Source organism: Cajanus cajan, chromosome 8 (assembly GCF_000230855.2).
Source record: "Cajanus cajan strain Asha chromosome 8, NIPB_CcT2T_4, whole genome shotgun sequence".
NCBI classification, from domain to species: domain Eukaryota; kingdom Viridiplantae; phylum Streptophyta; class Magnoliopsida; order Fabales; family Fabaceae; genus Cajanus; species Cajanus cajan.
In genome coordinates, this window is record NC_138524.1 from 16,564,751 (window position 1) to 16,580,078 (window position 15,328).

The 15,328-nt window shown below is 39.7% G+C and overlaps 1 protein-coding gene across 1 annotated transcript; it reads left to right on the plus strand.

Annotated features, from left to right (window-relative positions):
- Window positions 1-8,888: 8,888 nt before the first annotated feature.
- Window positions 8,889-14,898, plus strand: LOC145950783 (TMV resistance protein N). The gene is made up of 5 exons (XM_083062512.1): window positions 8,889-10,902; window positions 11,216-12,326; window positions 12,431-12,715; window positions 12,887-13,876; window positions 13,964-14,898. Exons 1-5 carry the CDS (start codon window positions 10,394-10,396, stop codon window positions 14,456-14,458), a joined length of 3,390 nt encoding a protein of 1,129 aa, XP_082918638.1. The 5' UTR covers window positions 8,889-10,393; the 3' UTR covers window positions 14,459-14,898.
- Window positions 14,899-15,328: the final 430 nt, after the last annotated feature.

Genomic DNA, 15,328 nt, shown 5'->3' on the forward strand with positions numbered 1-15,328 from the left:
AATCGTGTTGTCATTAATGAATGGATGCCTCGTTAAAAACCTTGCCGGCCAAAACCTCTTTTCACAATTTTTTAAGAGGAAAAAGACCGGTTCAAGGAAAAGAGTACATCCTTACAACATTTACAAGTTTGTGAAATGGAAAGCTAGCTATAATAAGTCTTCAAGTGTGTAGAGTTCCATGTTCGAGGGAGAACTTTGCCGGATAATTCTTCCAACTTGTATGCCCCGTTATGAAGAGCGTGTCGTACTCGAAACGGGCCGTCCCAGTTGGCTGCCAGTTTGCCCTCAGACGAATTGCACCTTGCCGAGCCGGTTGCTCTCCATACAAGATCTCCTTCGTGAAATGTTCTTGGTTTGAGGTTAGAATTGAAGCGCTGACTCATGCGTTGCTTGCATGCTTCGGCTACTACCTGCGAATTGTCCCGCACTTCATCAAGAACATCTAGTTCAGCCCGAAGAGAATTGTCATTGGAGTCCTCTTGAAAATGTTGCCGTCTGAATGATGGCTCCCCCACTTCAATCGGTATCATTGCGTCGGCACCATATGTTAGGCGAAAGGGGGTTTCTCTAGTAGTAGACTGAGGTGTGCACCGATATGCCCACAAAACTTCCGGCAATTCTTCAGCCCAAGCTCCCTTTGCCGATCCGAGTCGCTTCTTCAGTTCCGTGAGTATGACCTTGTTAGCCGCTTCAGCCTGGCCGTGCGACTGAGGATTCTCAACCGATGTGAATCTGTGTCGAATGCCAAGGTTTTGAAGAAAAGAGTTGAATTTTTTATTCGTGAACTGTAAGCCATTGTCGGAGATGATGGCATGTGGAATGCCGAACCGGGTAACCATGTTTTTCCAGACGAACTTCTGGACGTTGACAGCAGAGATGCAAGCAAGCGGCTCGGCCTCTATCCATTTTGTGAAGTAATCTACTGCTACGAGGAGGAATTTAACCTGCCCTTTTGCAACCGGAAATGGTCCCAATACGTCAATTCCCCATATGGCAAACGGCCAAGGAGAGCTGATGGTATGCAGCTCTGTGGCCGACGCATGAATGAGGTTCCCATACTTCTGACATTGAACACATTTCTTTACAAAATCTGCACAATCCCCCTTTAGGGTCGGCCAAAAATAGCCAGCGCGCAGAACCTTAACTGCTAAGGTTCGTCCTCCGGAATGAGATCCACAAATGCCCTCATGGATTTCCCGCATTACATAGTCGGCTTGGTGACTATCTATACACTTGAGCATCGGGGAGGAGAAACCCCGCCTGTAGAGATCCTCGGCGATCATGGAGTACCGAGCCGCGCGAGTTCGCAACTTATTTGCTTCCAACGGGTCAGTTGGTAATTCGCCGTTAGTGATGTAGTTCCGAATGGGTGTGATCCATGAGGGTGCTTCATCTATTGCCATGCATTCGGCGGTTACACTTGGGGAAGGAACCTCAAGGTGAATGGTAATGCGCAACTGTCCTGGTTTTCGGCTGCTGGCGAGTCGAGCCAACTGATCGGCTCGTTCATTATTGTTGCGTAAGATATGCCGAACATGAACTTCACTGAAGTCGTCTTTCAACTTTTGGAATAGATAATAGTACTGCAGTAGGTTTGAGTCCTTGACCTGAAAATTGTCATTAACTTGCTCGGCCACAATCTTTGAGTCAGTGCAGCATATAATTCTTTTTATGCCCATTTCAGTTGCCAACCGCATTCCGGCCAACAAAGCTTCATACTCTGGCTGGTTATTAGACGCCCGAAAACCGAACCGAAGGGACTGTTCGACTGTGATGCCTGACGGACTAGCCAGAATTATCCCTGCGCCACTACCTTGAGCATTAGAGGAGCCGTCGACGTGCATGGTCCACGGCTCGTCTTCAAAATGTCCTGGGGGGGTAAGCTCATTAACAAAATCTGTCAGATGCTGTGATTTGATGGGGCCTCTCGGTTCGAAGGACAAATCGAACTCTGAGAGCTCGACCAACCATGCTACCATTCGGCCGGCAATCTCTGGTTTTCGTAGTATTCTGGCTACTGGGCAGTCGGTTCGGACAATAATCTTGTGGCTATGAAAATATTGCCGAAGTCGACGAGCTGTGTAGATGAGACCTAGGGCTACCTTTTCTATCAGCTGGTAGCGTCGTTCGGAATCCTGGAGAGTCCGACTGATAAAATATACCAGTTGTTGCTGTTCTTGATTTTCCTGTACCAGGACGGCACTGATGGAACTGCTTGAGATAGCCAAATACACAATCATATCTAGGTGACTGATTGGTTTAGACAAGATTGGAGGAGCACCAAGGCGTTCCTTGAACTGCTGGAATGACTCTTCACACTCCTGAGTCCATTTAAACCTTTCAGTCTTTTTGAGCAAAACAAGGATAGGCCTGGCTATTTCGGCCATGCATGGAAGGAACCGAGACAGGGAGGTGAGGCGGCCTGCTAATTTTTGTACCTCCTTTAAAGTGCTTGGGCTTTTCATGTTCAGAATGGCTTGGCACTTGTCAGGCTTTGCTTCAATGCCTCGGCTGGACAACATGAACCCTAAAAATTTGCCGCCCGAGACTCCAAATACACACTTTTCGGGGTTCAATCTCATTTGATGATGCCGAAGGGCTTTAAAAACGTCAGTCAGATCTTGTGCATGTGCCGACATGGTACTTGATTTTACCACCATGTCATCAACGTACACCTCCATGCTTCGACCAATTTGGTCATGAAAAACTTTATTCATCAAACGCTGATACGTGGCTCCGGCATTCTTCAACCCGAACGGCATGACCCGGTAGCAATAATTGGCCGATTCAGTGATGAAGGCCGTCTTGTCTTCATCTTGGGGGTGCATCCAGATTTGATTGTATCCTGAGTATGCGTCTAAGAAAGACAAGAATTTGTGCCCCGAGGCTCCATCAACAAGTCGGTCAATATTTGGCAGTGGGTAGGCATCTTTTGGGCAGGCTTTATTCAAGTTAGTGTAGTCGGTGCACATGCGCCACTTCCCGTTCGGCTTGCGGACCATGACCACATTGGCTAACCATGTTGTATAGTGCACTTCTCGGATGAACCGAGCTTCAAGTAATTTTGACACCTCCACTTCGATGGTTGCTTTACGCTCTTCACCAGTTTTTCGACGCCGCTGAGCAATCGGCCTAGCTTCCTTATTGACGGATAGTTTGTGGCAAAGGAAGTTGGGGTCGATGTCGGGCATATCAGACGGTTGCCAAGCGAATAAGTCGCTGTTTTCAAGGATCACTTGCGTAATGGCGAGCTGTTCCTTTTGAGATAGGTTGGCCCCTAAGTAAGTGACTTGAGAATCAGATGTGCCGACTTGAAATGGTTGTTTTTCTTCAGTAGGTTCTACCCTTTCATCTTGATTGATTCGGGGATCAAGGTCCACCACCGATTGCTGTGAAACCGAGTGCACTCTTCTTGGCTCCTTTGGTTCTTCGTCCCGCATTTTCGGCAAACGCAAGCTGGTAAAATAACATTCTCGGGCGGTCTTTTGATCGGCATGGATGGTGACTATTCGTCCTGACCGGACTGGGAATTTCATAGCCAAATGCGGGGTGGACACTATTGCGCCGAGTCGATTCAGTGACGGTCTACCAAGCAGGATGTTATACGATGTGTTGGCGTGCACCACCACATATTTAACCGGCATATCACTGTACTCGTCCTCATCAAATCCGAATCGGGTTGTCAACTTGATGTAACCCTTCGTGTGTACTCGTTCGCCAGAGAACCCAATTAGAGGTTCGTCATAGGGGAACAACTCGGATTCAGGAATTCCCAACTGCTTGAACGTATTCCAATAAAGAATGTCGGCTGAACATCCCTGGTCCACCAGCGTTTTACGTACAATACAGTTGTGAATTTCAACACTAATGACCATTGGGTCATCTTGGTCCGGATCGATACCTTTAAAATCATCTTTTGTGAAAGTGATAGTTGGTAGGTGGGGCCGGGCTGTCTCAACTGAATGCACATGCCGAACGGCTCGTAGATATCTGCGTCGTGCTGATGAGGTTGAGCCTCCGCCTGCAAAACCACCAGCTATGGTATTGATTACTCGTCTGGGCTGTGTCGAAGGCTCTTCCTCTCTTCGCTCTCTTCGTTCCCTAGACCGACTACGTTCGCGATATGAACGTGTTTCGGCCCTCCTGTGCCCGGATCGTTCGTACTGTCTAGAACGATCAGTGTGCCGGGTCGAGTTGGGTTGGTCTACGAAACCTTGGAGTTGCCCCTGTTTGATTAGATCCTCGATCTTATCTTTCAAGGCTGCGCATTCCTCTGTCGAATGCCCTCTGTTGCGATGATACCTGCAAGACTTGGTCGTATCGGCCCTCGGGGGAGTCGACGCTCGCTTCGGAATTGTGAGTATTTTCGAAGCGAGTGCTTGTTCCAGCACGACTGTTCTGCTCGTATTGAGCGGTGTGTATTGTGAGTACCTCGGCCCTCGAGGATGTTTCTCACGAGGAAGAGGTTCTTTTGGACGACTACGAAAGTTTGTCTCGGTTGTTTTCTCAGGTTTTGCCGATGTTTCCGCTCGGGCTTGGCTTCGGAATTCTGCCAATTCTTCCATCTGCATATATTTGTCAGCGCGTCGACGCAGGTCATCCATGTCTGTCGGGGGCTTCTTGCAGATACTATTGGCAAAGGGGCCCGGTTTTAGGGCAGTAGTTAGATGATGAAGGGCCACTGCAGGGTTCAGGTCTCGAATTTCCAGTGCCACTTTGTTGAAACGGGTCATGAATGCCCGAAGCGATTCCTTCCTCTCCTGACGGATACTAACCAGTGCCAAAGAAGTCAACTGATGAGGTCGGCTAGTGGCGAACTGAATGGTGAATTGAGAGGCTAAAGTGCCGAACGAATCAACTGAGTTGGGGGGAAGCCGGGTAAACCAACTAAGTGCACGCCCTTTTAATGATGTTGGGATGATTCGGCACAAGGCAGCATCATCGGTTGTGCTCAGCGTAACCTGGGTCAAGAACACATCTACGTGCTCGTCTGGGTCGGTGGTACCGTCATACTTGTCCAAGGGCAAAGATTTCCAGTGGTCAAGGAGTGCCGTCTGCATGATACCCGGGGTAAAAGGATGTCGGTGTGCTCCGGCCGGCAAGGGCTGGATTGGTCGGCCGGCCGAAGCATGTGCAACCGGAGTAGCAACAGAGGTGTGGGGAAGAGTAGTGTGAGGACCTTGCGAGTGGAACGACCCCTGCGTTTGGGTTGCCTCAGAAGGTTTCCACGTGGGATCCCGGTATTGATTTTTTAGCGCAGCATTTTCTTCTCTCAATGCGGCCATCTCGGCAGCATCCCTCTCTCGCTGCTGTTTCATAGCAATCATTTCCTCCTTCATCTGGCGTACCATATCGGTCAAGTTTGTCTCCTCAACCGTCTCGGCGCCAGACTGATGCTCGTCCTCGGACTGGTGTTCTTCGACATTATTCTTCCTTGTCTTAACCATACTTTCTCCTAACAATACTCAATCTCGAACTTGCTCTCGGTTCGGCCCCACGGTGGGCGCCAAAATGTACCTGTCTAAGGGCACACTCTTGTTCTTCTTAGTGAGAGGGGACCGAATAAGAGCTCCAATGGTATCTTCCAGAGAGGGGGGGGTACCTGCAAAAGGTACTCCGACGCTCAAGTCAGTATATGCACGAATATCTAGGGTAAAAATGAATAGTGACATACCTCATTATGAATGTCCTATTTATAGTGTCTGACATGGGCCTGAGTATGGTGGGCTTTCTCAGATATTTACCAAATTAGGTAATACGATACTAATCAATTGTTAGGCTTTAATCATGTGTTTACCTTTGTTAATTTGTGATTACTATTATCATCTGTTAAACCCTTCAACTCTTGGCCTAGCTGTTGAGATTTCCGTTGAAGTACTTTTTATTATAATTATAGATTAGGTTACTTCCCTCAACGGACTCAAACACGGCAAGTGTACCGGCCGTACAAGTAGTAAAAATATCGTATCCACAGGGATTAGAAGGTAAACTAAGCATTCATTGGCTACTTGTGACTTGAGAACAATCCCAATAAATATGAATATGAATTTAAGAACAAAACTACTGGAATTGTTAAAACACAAATGAATGAATTAGAAATGAAATGGGGTGAGAAATGGTAAAATGGACACTTGAAGTTGTGGGGGTTTGATTTCACCAAAGAAACACTAGTGAATCCTATGTCTCTTGTTACATTCATTGTTCAGTCAACCATAAATTTACTCAGACCTAATTCCTTAGAGAAAGAGCCTAGGTGCAAAATATTGAATATCAATCCCTTGAGTACTCAATACCTCCACCTGCATTACCGGTTAGGGTTTTAAGACTACTAATGGGTCAAGCCCTATCCCTAGGTACAATTCCCACTAGGCATATATTCAGAACTAGTTTCAAGGATATTTCCCAATACTCAATGAAACCTTAAATCATGCAAAGGGTGATCAAGCCAAAGCAAGCATTAAGCATAGAATCATACACAACAAGGAATGAAACAACACATATATAACATTAAACACAAAGGGATTACAATAGAGTTTGTTGGTTACATCAAAACCCCAATACAACGGATAGAACCTCTCAAAACAAAGAGGGGAAAACTAAAATAGAGATGGAAGAGGAAAGGAAGAACCGAAGGAATGATCCACCATGGCCGTTCCCAAGCTCTGGGAATCCCTTCCGCAGCTCCTGGAGGCGCCCCTGCGTGAATGAGGGAGAAAACCCTCGAAATTTTCCTTTTATGCAGCCTGAGGAGACAAATTAGGGTTATTGCGCCCGGCGCGTTACACTTCGCGCCCGGCGCGGGCTTCCCCTGATGCTCAATGTGCTCGCGGCCTTGAATTGCGCCCGGCGCAATTCTAAATTGCGCCCGGCGCGAGGTTTCCAAAGGCTGAGAGTACTCTATTTTATGCCCGCCCGGCGAGATTAACACGGCGCCCGGCGCGGTTGCCTGCTCTGCTCCTTAATTCTTTTGATTTCCACTCCTTTGGCCTTTTTATCCTCAATTCTCTACTTGAATACCTGCATATACAAAAGAAACCAAAATGAGAACAATTAAAATGCAATGATACAAAGAATGGAAGAATTTGATCATTAAATCTTGTATAAAAACAAGTATAATTTAGGCTCATCACTAGCCGACTAGCGATACCTGTCGGTACGGCAAATGGCCGAGCCGGCTGGTGATGTTTGTCGGTACGGAGAACGGTCGAGCCGATTAGTCTGTGGTAACTTATCTCATTTCAGCTGGCTAGGTTAACATACCACATCTTCTAGGGTTTTATTCATTCGGCATGAAGCCGGGCCGAGGGTGCCTTCGGCCTCATGCCGAGCCGATGCTGACACCAATGTTCGTGACTTGCTATGCGTGGGTGTCTGATGAACTGGCACGTGTTAGCCCACGTGACCTCTACGGTCTCTCCGGTACAATTTGTATGGTTGTAGAATGTATCAGGCACTTTTTGGCAGCAGGAGATTATATATAGATCTGCTCACTTTATATTTAAGAAAATTCCACAAGATGATGCCGAGGTTTGTTCTGTCATCATAGCTTGTCAGAAAACTTACAATGGTTTTAATTCTGTAGGAGGGAAGAAAAAGCAAGGAAAAATAAAAAAGAAAGAAAAGAGTAAGACTTGAATACTAGTTGCATCTTGGAAAGAGAGATACCCAATTTTTGTTTGGCTTTAGAAACATGCTTCACAAAGGGTGATGCACCTGAGTTAATATTTACTTAACCTATTGATTATCATAGAAGATGTTGGTTCCAATTAATTATATTGAGGCTGGTCGTTCTTGATTTAGAATATGCCTTGCTAAATGGCAGTTTTGGGTCCTCATGTTGTAGGCTAATTGTATCCCATATTATAGCCTTTCATTTGTACCTTGGAAAGGTGCCTTTTGGGTATGAAGAAGGCTTTTCACTTTTTCTCTTATAGTGTGTTAGAATAAGAAATTTAAATGAAATAATTTTTTTTTAAAGAATTTTAAATGCTTTGAGTTGAAATGTGTTGTTTGAATGGATAATTTTTAAAGAATTTGAAATGTAATCATTTGTAAAAATTCTTTAAATTCTTTCAAAATTAAATAAGAATTTGAAATTATTTATTTATTTTTTATTTCTTATTTCATTTATATATTTTTTATCTTTTGTTTCCTTTTGTTTCTCTCTCCTCTCTCCTTTTTTTTTCTCTCCCAAATTCTTTTCTGTTCTCTCTAAATTTTATCTCTTCCCCCTGCTCTCTCTCCTCTATTTCTCTTTTCTCTTCCCTCTTTCTATTTTGTTTTTTCTCTTTTCTTATTTATTTAGCTCCTACCTTTATCATCTCTCCTTCAAAATCAACATAAAAATATATTAATAATTTATAATTATTAATATTATCTAATACTAATTTTAAAACTATTAAATATTTTAAAAGTTGACTAATATTTATTTTTATAAATTTTAATCTTAAAATTTCAACATATGTATGTGTTATATATATATATAAATTAATTAATTAATTAATTTTACTCATAATGAAAATCAAATTACCATATCTAAATTAAAAATAAAAAATTTAATAAATTTGAATTGACTTATTTAAATAAAATATTTAAAAAATGATAAAAATTAATATTAAAGTAATTCAAGTTTGAGGAATTTTAAATTTCTTTATTCAAACTCATCAAGTGAATTTAGTTTTAGAATGTATTTAATATACTTTGGAAACTGAATTCCGAAACATTTGTCTATTATTAAAAATACGTTCGAAAAAAGAATAATATTATTGGAAAAATAATTACTATAGCAGGGGTGTCTATTGGGAAAAAAATGGGAGTGTAACTCTCGTGTTTATGCTTATAAAGTTTATCTAATACTAGTTTATTTATGTTAGAAAAATGAAATGAATTTAAGGTCCAAAATTTAAACTTGGTGACCATTTACATGATATAAACACGTGAAGGAAAATTGGTCGTCTATCATCCACATCATATATCCGAAGTATATTCCTTTTGGTACAATGATTTATTTTTGGGCACAAATCCGAATTATTATTACAATAATTTCTTTTATTTTTACTCAAAAGGGAAAGTAGCCATGGAAATAATAAAGTTATTATTAATTATTACCTCTGCGATGCTATTATTAATTGTCCCTGGAGTATGCCAAACAGCAGGGAAAGGGTCAACGGCAAGACAATATAAATGAAAAAAACTGCAACAAACCATTAAGTAGCACACGTTAGGATTAGTTATATCACAAAGAGGAAAAGTAAAATTATTAGTCTTATCAGAAAATACTGTAATAAGCTATATTGAGAGAATGATATTTATTTTTTAAGCATTCAAAGTTTGTGAACGTGATTAGTTACTGTATGTGACCAAGATTAGTTATCATATGGGACGATAATGGTTCATATCAATTATATAATTATAATAAATTAATAGAATAGTGAACCCAACTTGCATGTTCTGAAATAGTGAGTGGCAAATTAATTTGGTGAAAAATGTGAGAAACTTCACGGATGCTGCCACGAAAGTGCGACCAATTATGTCAGCTTTTATTAGGCTGTGTAAAATACCCACTTGTATTTCTATATTTAGTTTTGTAAACAGTTAATATTCATATTTATTTTTGCATAAATAAAAACATTATCAATCTTTTACACAAATATAATAAGCATTTCCCTTACTCAGCATGTGATTTTCATGAAACCAATCATCCTTATATTTCTTACAGCCAATTCTATTTGTGCCCAGAAACAAAATTCTCATTGCCTTTTCCAATTGCAATGTATTTACAACCATGTAAATATATATATATACGACCTGATAATGTACATTGTGCCAATGCTGGAGGTTTTAATTTGAATAACGCTCAATTGGTCGAACAAAAACTATTTTAATAAAATTATTACACATTAAAATTATCTTATTCTCTTCAATCGAGAAAACATGGCAATGGAAAACTAAAGGGAAAATTATTGCAACTTAATTTTTTGGAAGGAGGGTTGAAGATTCTTAAAGGCAACTATGTTGAAGCAGCCAATTGGAAAGTTGAAGATTCTTGAATGCCCAAACCACAAGACCGTTTCAGTGGAAAAAACAGGACATTCAAATAATAATGTTTTCATATACACTAACGTTATGATAATTGAGCAGCCAACTTGGACTTCATGCAATAATGACAATTGCAACTTGATTTCGTCTGAATCTGAGTGCAAAGTCTCAGAAACTTGGTAGAACCTTCCAATAACCATTTCTCTTTACCTCAATACATAATCAAACAACTTCATTCACAGCTTCAACCCTTCATTTCTATCACCTCTTCTTGCTTTTGCTTTTGCATCTTTACACAAATTCTATTACACATCTTTCATTCTCAACAAAATTGCTTCCACTTTTGGCAATTGCAATGGCTTCTAACGCCATCATCCAATGCAGCTCCTCTTCTTCTCACATAATAAGGACTTATGATGTGTTTGTCAGCTTCCGCGGTGAAGACACACGCAACAACTTCACTTCCTTTCTCTTTCATGATCTCAGTAGAAATGGCATTGTGGCTTTCAAAGATGATACACATCTCCACAAAGGTGAATCCATTGCACCCGAGTTGCTACAAGCCATTGAAGGGTCTCGCCTTTTCATTGTGGTCTTCTCTAAGAACTATGCTTCCTCCACTTGGTGCTTGCGTGAATTAGTACACATATGCAATTGCATTCAAACTTCACAAAGGTGTGTTCTTCCTATCTTTTATGATGTTGATCCTTCAGATGTGCGAAAACAGAGTGGATGCTATGAAAAAGCCTTTGTAGAACATGAAGAAAGATTCAGAGAAGATAAAGAGAAGATGGAGGAAGTGCAGACATGGAGAGAATCTCTCACTCGAGTGGCCAATCTCTCTGGTTGGGATATCCAAAACAAGTAAATAATCTTCTCTCATTTCTTGATGGTTCTTTATTTCTTACCTATATAACACTACCTTATATCCATCTGCATATATTCATCATTACATTGTTACGTAGTTTTCTTGTTCTTACTATCTCTTTCTAAAATAGAGTTGAGAGAGGTTGAAGACATAACATGTAGATTGCATACAAACAAATATGCCTTTAATATAATTAGCATTTAAAATAGGAAAAAGTAGTGTATTATTTTCATTTCCCATTCATGTACATCCTCTGATTTGGTTCTTTAGGAGATAATTTGGCATTCTTTATTTTCTTTCAAATTTCAGGCCACAATATGCAGAGATTGAAGAAATTGTTCAAAAGATAAAAAGCATATTGGGTCATAAATTTTCATGTCTTCCAAAAGATAATCTAGTTGGAATGGAATCTCGTGTTGAAACATTATCAAGGATATTGTGTTTAGAGTTGGTTAATGATGTTCGAGTTGTCGGAATTAGTGGAATGGGTGGGATAGGAAAGACAACTCTTGCTCATTCTTTATATGAAAGAATCTCTGAACAATATAATTTTTGTTGTTTCATTGATGTAAGCAAAATTTATCAAGCTTCTGGTACTATAGGTGTACAAAAGCAGTTACTTTCACAATTCCTTAAAGAAAAGAATCTTGAGATTTTCAATGCTTCTGAGGGAACATGTTTAGTATGGGAAAGGTTACACCATGCAAGGGCACTTATTGTTCTTGATAATGTTGATCACGATAGGCAACTAAATATGTTTACAGGGAATAGGGAGGCTCTGTTACGTGAATGCCTAGGTGGGGGGAGTAGAATTATCATAATTTCTAGGGATAAACATATATTGAGGAAATATGGAGTAGATGATGTTTATCAAGTCCAACCACTAAATCACGAAGATGCTACCCAATTGTTCTACAAATATGCTTTCAAAGGTAATCATATTAATAGTGGTTATGAGGAGTTGACATATGATATACTATCACATGTTCAAGGCCATCCTTTGGCAATTCAAGTATTGGGCTCATCTTTGTTTGATCGAAATATCTCACAGTGGAAAAGTGCACTGGTTAGATTTAAAGAAAATAAAAGTGACAATATTATAGATATCCTGCGATTAGCTTTTGATGAGTTGGATAACCTAGAGAAGGAGATATTTCTAGATATTGCTTGTTTTTTGGATAATGAAAAGGAAGAATGGGTGATGGAGATTCTAGATTTTCGTGAATTTCATCCTGAATATGGTCTACAAATTCTTGCTGAAAAATCGCTTATAACCATTGAGGATGGGGATATTCGTATGCATGGCTTGTTGATAGATTTGGGAAGATGCATTGTTCGAGAAAAATCACCTAACAAACCGATAAAGTGGAGTAGATTATGGGATTACCAAGATCTATACAATGTTATGTCAGACAATATGGTAAAATATTATTTGAGTTTTTAAAATGTTAGGTTGTCATTTTTCTACAATCTATAAATGCTCCCAAAGATCTAACATTTTCTTTCCTTTTTACATTATTATAGGAATCTGTAATAAATCATGAGGCTATAGCTGTTGAGGATTTCCTAATGGAGTTTGATGAAACAACAATAAGGGCTGATGCTATATCAAAAATGAGTAAACTTAAGTTTCTCAAACTTGTCTTTTTGAACTTTTGTGGCAACCTCGATCATCTTTCGAATGAGTTGGGGTATCTTGATTGGTTCAGATATCCTTTTAAGCACTTGCCTTCAAGTTTTCAACCGAACAACCTTATTCATCTGTCCCTACGTAAAAGCAACATGAAACAAGTGTGGAAAGATAAAAAGGTAGTGTAGATTGTTATTGTAACTTTTCTATTTTGTTTTTCTATCAATTAGCAAATAATAAAAAATACAAACTCTATTATGTTATTGACTTTTTTCTCAGATTAATTAAAGAAAGCAAAGAAAGCTGGAATGTTATTAACTTTGTTTGCTAATATTGTCCCTTCACTGCAGCCTCTACCCAATTTAAGACATTTGGATCTCGCTCATTCCAAAAACCTAATCCAGATACCAGATCTTGGGGAGGCCCCAAATCTTAGGTTGTTGGATTTGAATGGATGTAAAAAACTCAGGCAGCTTCATCCATCCGTTGGTCTTTTAACAAAGCTCACTCTTTTGAATTTGGAAAAATGTAAAAGTCTTATTAAGACACCACATTTCAGAGAGAACCAAATTCTTGAAACACTAAATTTACGAGGATGTAGACAACTCAAGGAGATCAATCCATCCATTGGTCTACTGCAAAAGCTTACCTTTTTAGATTTGAATGGGTGTGGAAATCTAATAAGCTTACCCAATAGCATATTGTGCCTAAGTTCTCTAGAATATTTGAATCTCTCTGGCTGTCCGAAATTGTTTAATACCCATTTGTTACATGAAGCAAGGGATGAAGAGCAAATGAAGAAGCTTTGCATAGGTGAATCTCCAATTTGTTCCCACTCAACATCGTCCATCATGAAAAGGTGGTTTAAGTCACCTTTACATTTGTTGCATTCTAGAGCACGTAAAGGTCCAGTTAGTCGCTTGTTGCCTTCCTCGCCTACACTTGCTTGTATGCGTGAACTTCATCTAAATTTCTGCAATTTAGTTCAAATACCTGATGCTATTGGAAATTTACATCTCTTAGAATCCCTATGTTTAAGAGAAAACAATTTCGCCACACTGCCAAGCCTCAAGAAGCTTTGGAAGCTGTACTATTTAAATTTTCAGGATTGTAGGCAGTTGAAATATTTGCCTGAGCTTCCTTCGCGAACTAACTTGTCATCAGAAAGATACCAGCTCCCAGACTATTTAAATAGGGATCTTTATGAGACAAGAAAGCATTTGAGATTTGAGATTTACAAGTACAAGGAAGCAGGATTAAATATTTATGGTTGTCTAGAATTAGTTGAGTTGGAACGTTGCACTAGCATGGCTTTTTCATGGACGAGACAAATTCTTGAGGTGTGTCCACTCCTTCCTTTCTTTCTTTTTCTTTGTGTGTGTGTGTGGGAACTAGGAACTAACACATAGTTGTGTTTGTGATACTAGGCTCATAACCAATACAAACTTCCGTGTCTGTCCTACAATGATGTGTTTCCTCTACGCATTGGAAGCGTTATTGGAGGAAGTGAAATACCTAGTTGGTTCAGCAATGAGCGCGTAGGCATGGGCAGTTTAATAACCATTGATAAATCACCCCTTATGCAAGAAGGCAATAATTGCATTGGCCTTGCTTGTTGTCTAGTATTTGGACCTCCTTCTGGAATAATGGCTCATCCCGAAATAGAATCAAGTCATCATTTTCGTGCTGAGATTCCGTTGTTTTTGGGAGAAGATCAAGTCACGGAAGATCACTTGTGGTTGTTCTATTATGCTTTACCACAATCCTTGTTGACATGCTGGGATGCTGATTTCAAATTGGAAATTGAAATAACGAACATTGGAAGTTGGACTTTTGAGGTGAAGAAATATGGGTATTGTTGGCTATATGAGAAGCACCTTGAAGTATCAAACTTGATAATGATGGGCATCCAAAATTTGTGAGCTTGGAAGCACAACTGTTTGGCAATTGAGGAAACCATGTACCAATTGCATATTTTTGCTACACTTCCATCATATAGAAGGATTGGAGGCATCATCGAATATGGATGCAAGATTAGTAATGATAGACCAAACAAAGATGCATAGTAGAATTCAAATTCACAATGACTCCATGGATATCTTTACAAGCTGCACTAAGATTAAATTTAGTGTTGCTTTGTTTGATTACAGATGGAAGAAATGCTCTTGGTCTTTTTTTAAAAAAAACTTATTATTATTATTTAAAAAATGTAAAGCATATTAAAGTTGTTCCATAATCAGATTTCCACATCTTACATCTGTAGGATCCTTCTGTTGGTAAGCATATCTTTTTCTTTTGTTTTATATGTTTAATCCTTTTTATATTGACATATAATAATATTATGCTCCTTTTGTTGGTTTTATTCAAGTTATTTTACTCATGATCGTAACAAGAGATTTTAAAAATCGATTTGGTCAATGTAATAATCAGGACATTAAAAAAAGGAACAAGATTGTAGACTAACTAGAAAGGAAATGAGGGAAAATATATTTGAAGTTCGACTTTATTAAGAAGTAACTGTTGCACATAGAGTTTTGTCCCTTGATATATCTGTTACAACTAAATATTCATATTAAATGCATGTACTGTCCTTCTTTAAGATGAGTCTTAGATGGAGGATGGTGATAATGTAATTAAAATCCCAAAATCATGGATAACAGAAAATTGTAATTTTTTTTTCATAAACATGGTTCACACAGTCCCAAAACTGACAATCAATGAATAATTTACACTTACAAAATATGATATTTGTTGACCAAACATTAATTTAACACTTGATAGGCCCACTACCC

What these genes read in the sequence shown, in the direction of transcription:
- LOC145950783 (XM_083062512.1), top strand. Translation starts at nt 10,394, where the DNA reads ATGGCTTCTAACGCCATCATCCAATGCAGCTCCTCTTCTTCTCACATA. An exon ending in GGTTGGGATATCCAAAACAA is followed by an intron (nt 10,903 to 11,215) that starts GTAAATAATCTT and finishes TTCAAATTTCAG; the next exon opens with GCCACAATATGCAGAGATTG. An exon ending in GGACGAGACAAATTCTTGAG is followed by an intron (nt 13,877 to 13,963) that starts GTGTGTCCACTC and finishes TTGTGATACTAG; the next exon opens with GCTCATAACCAATACAAACT.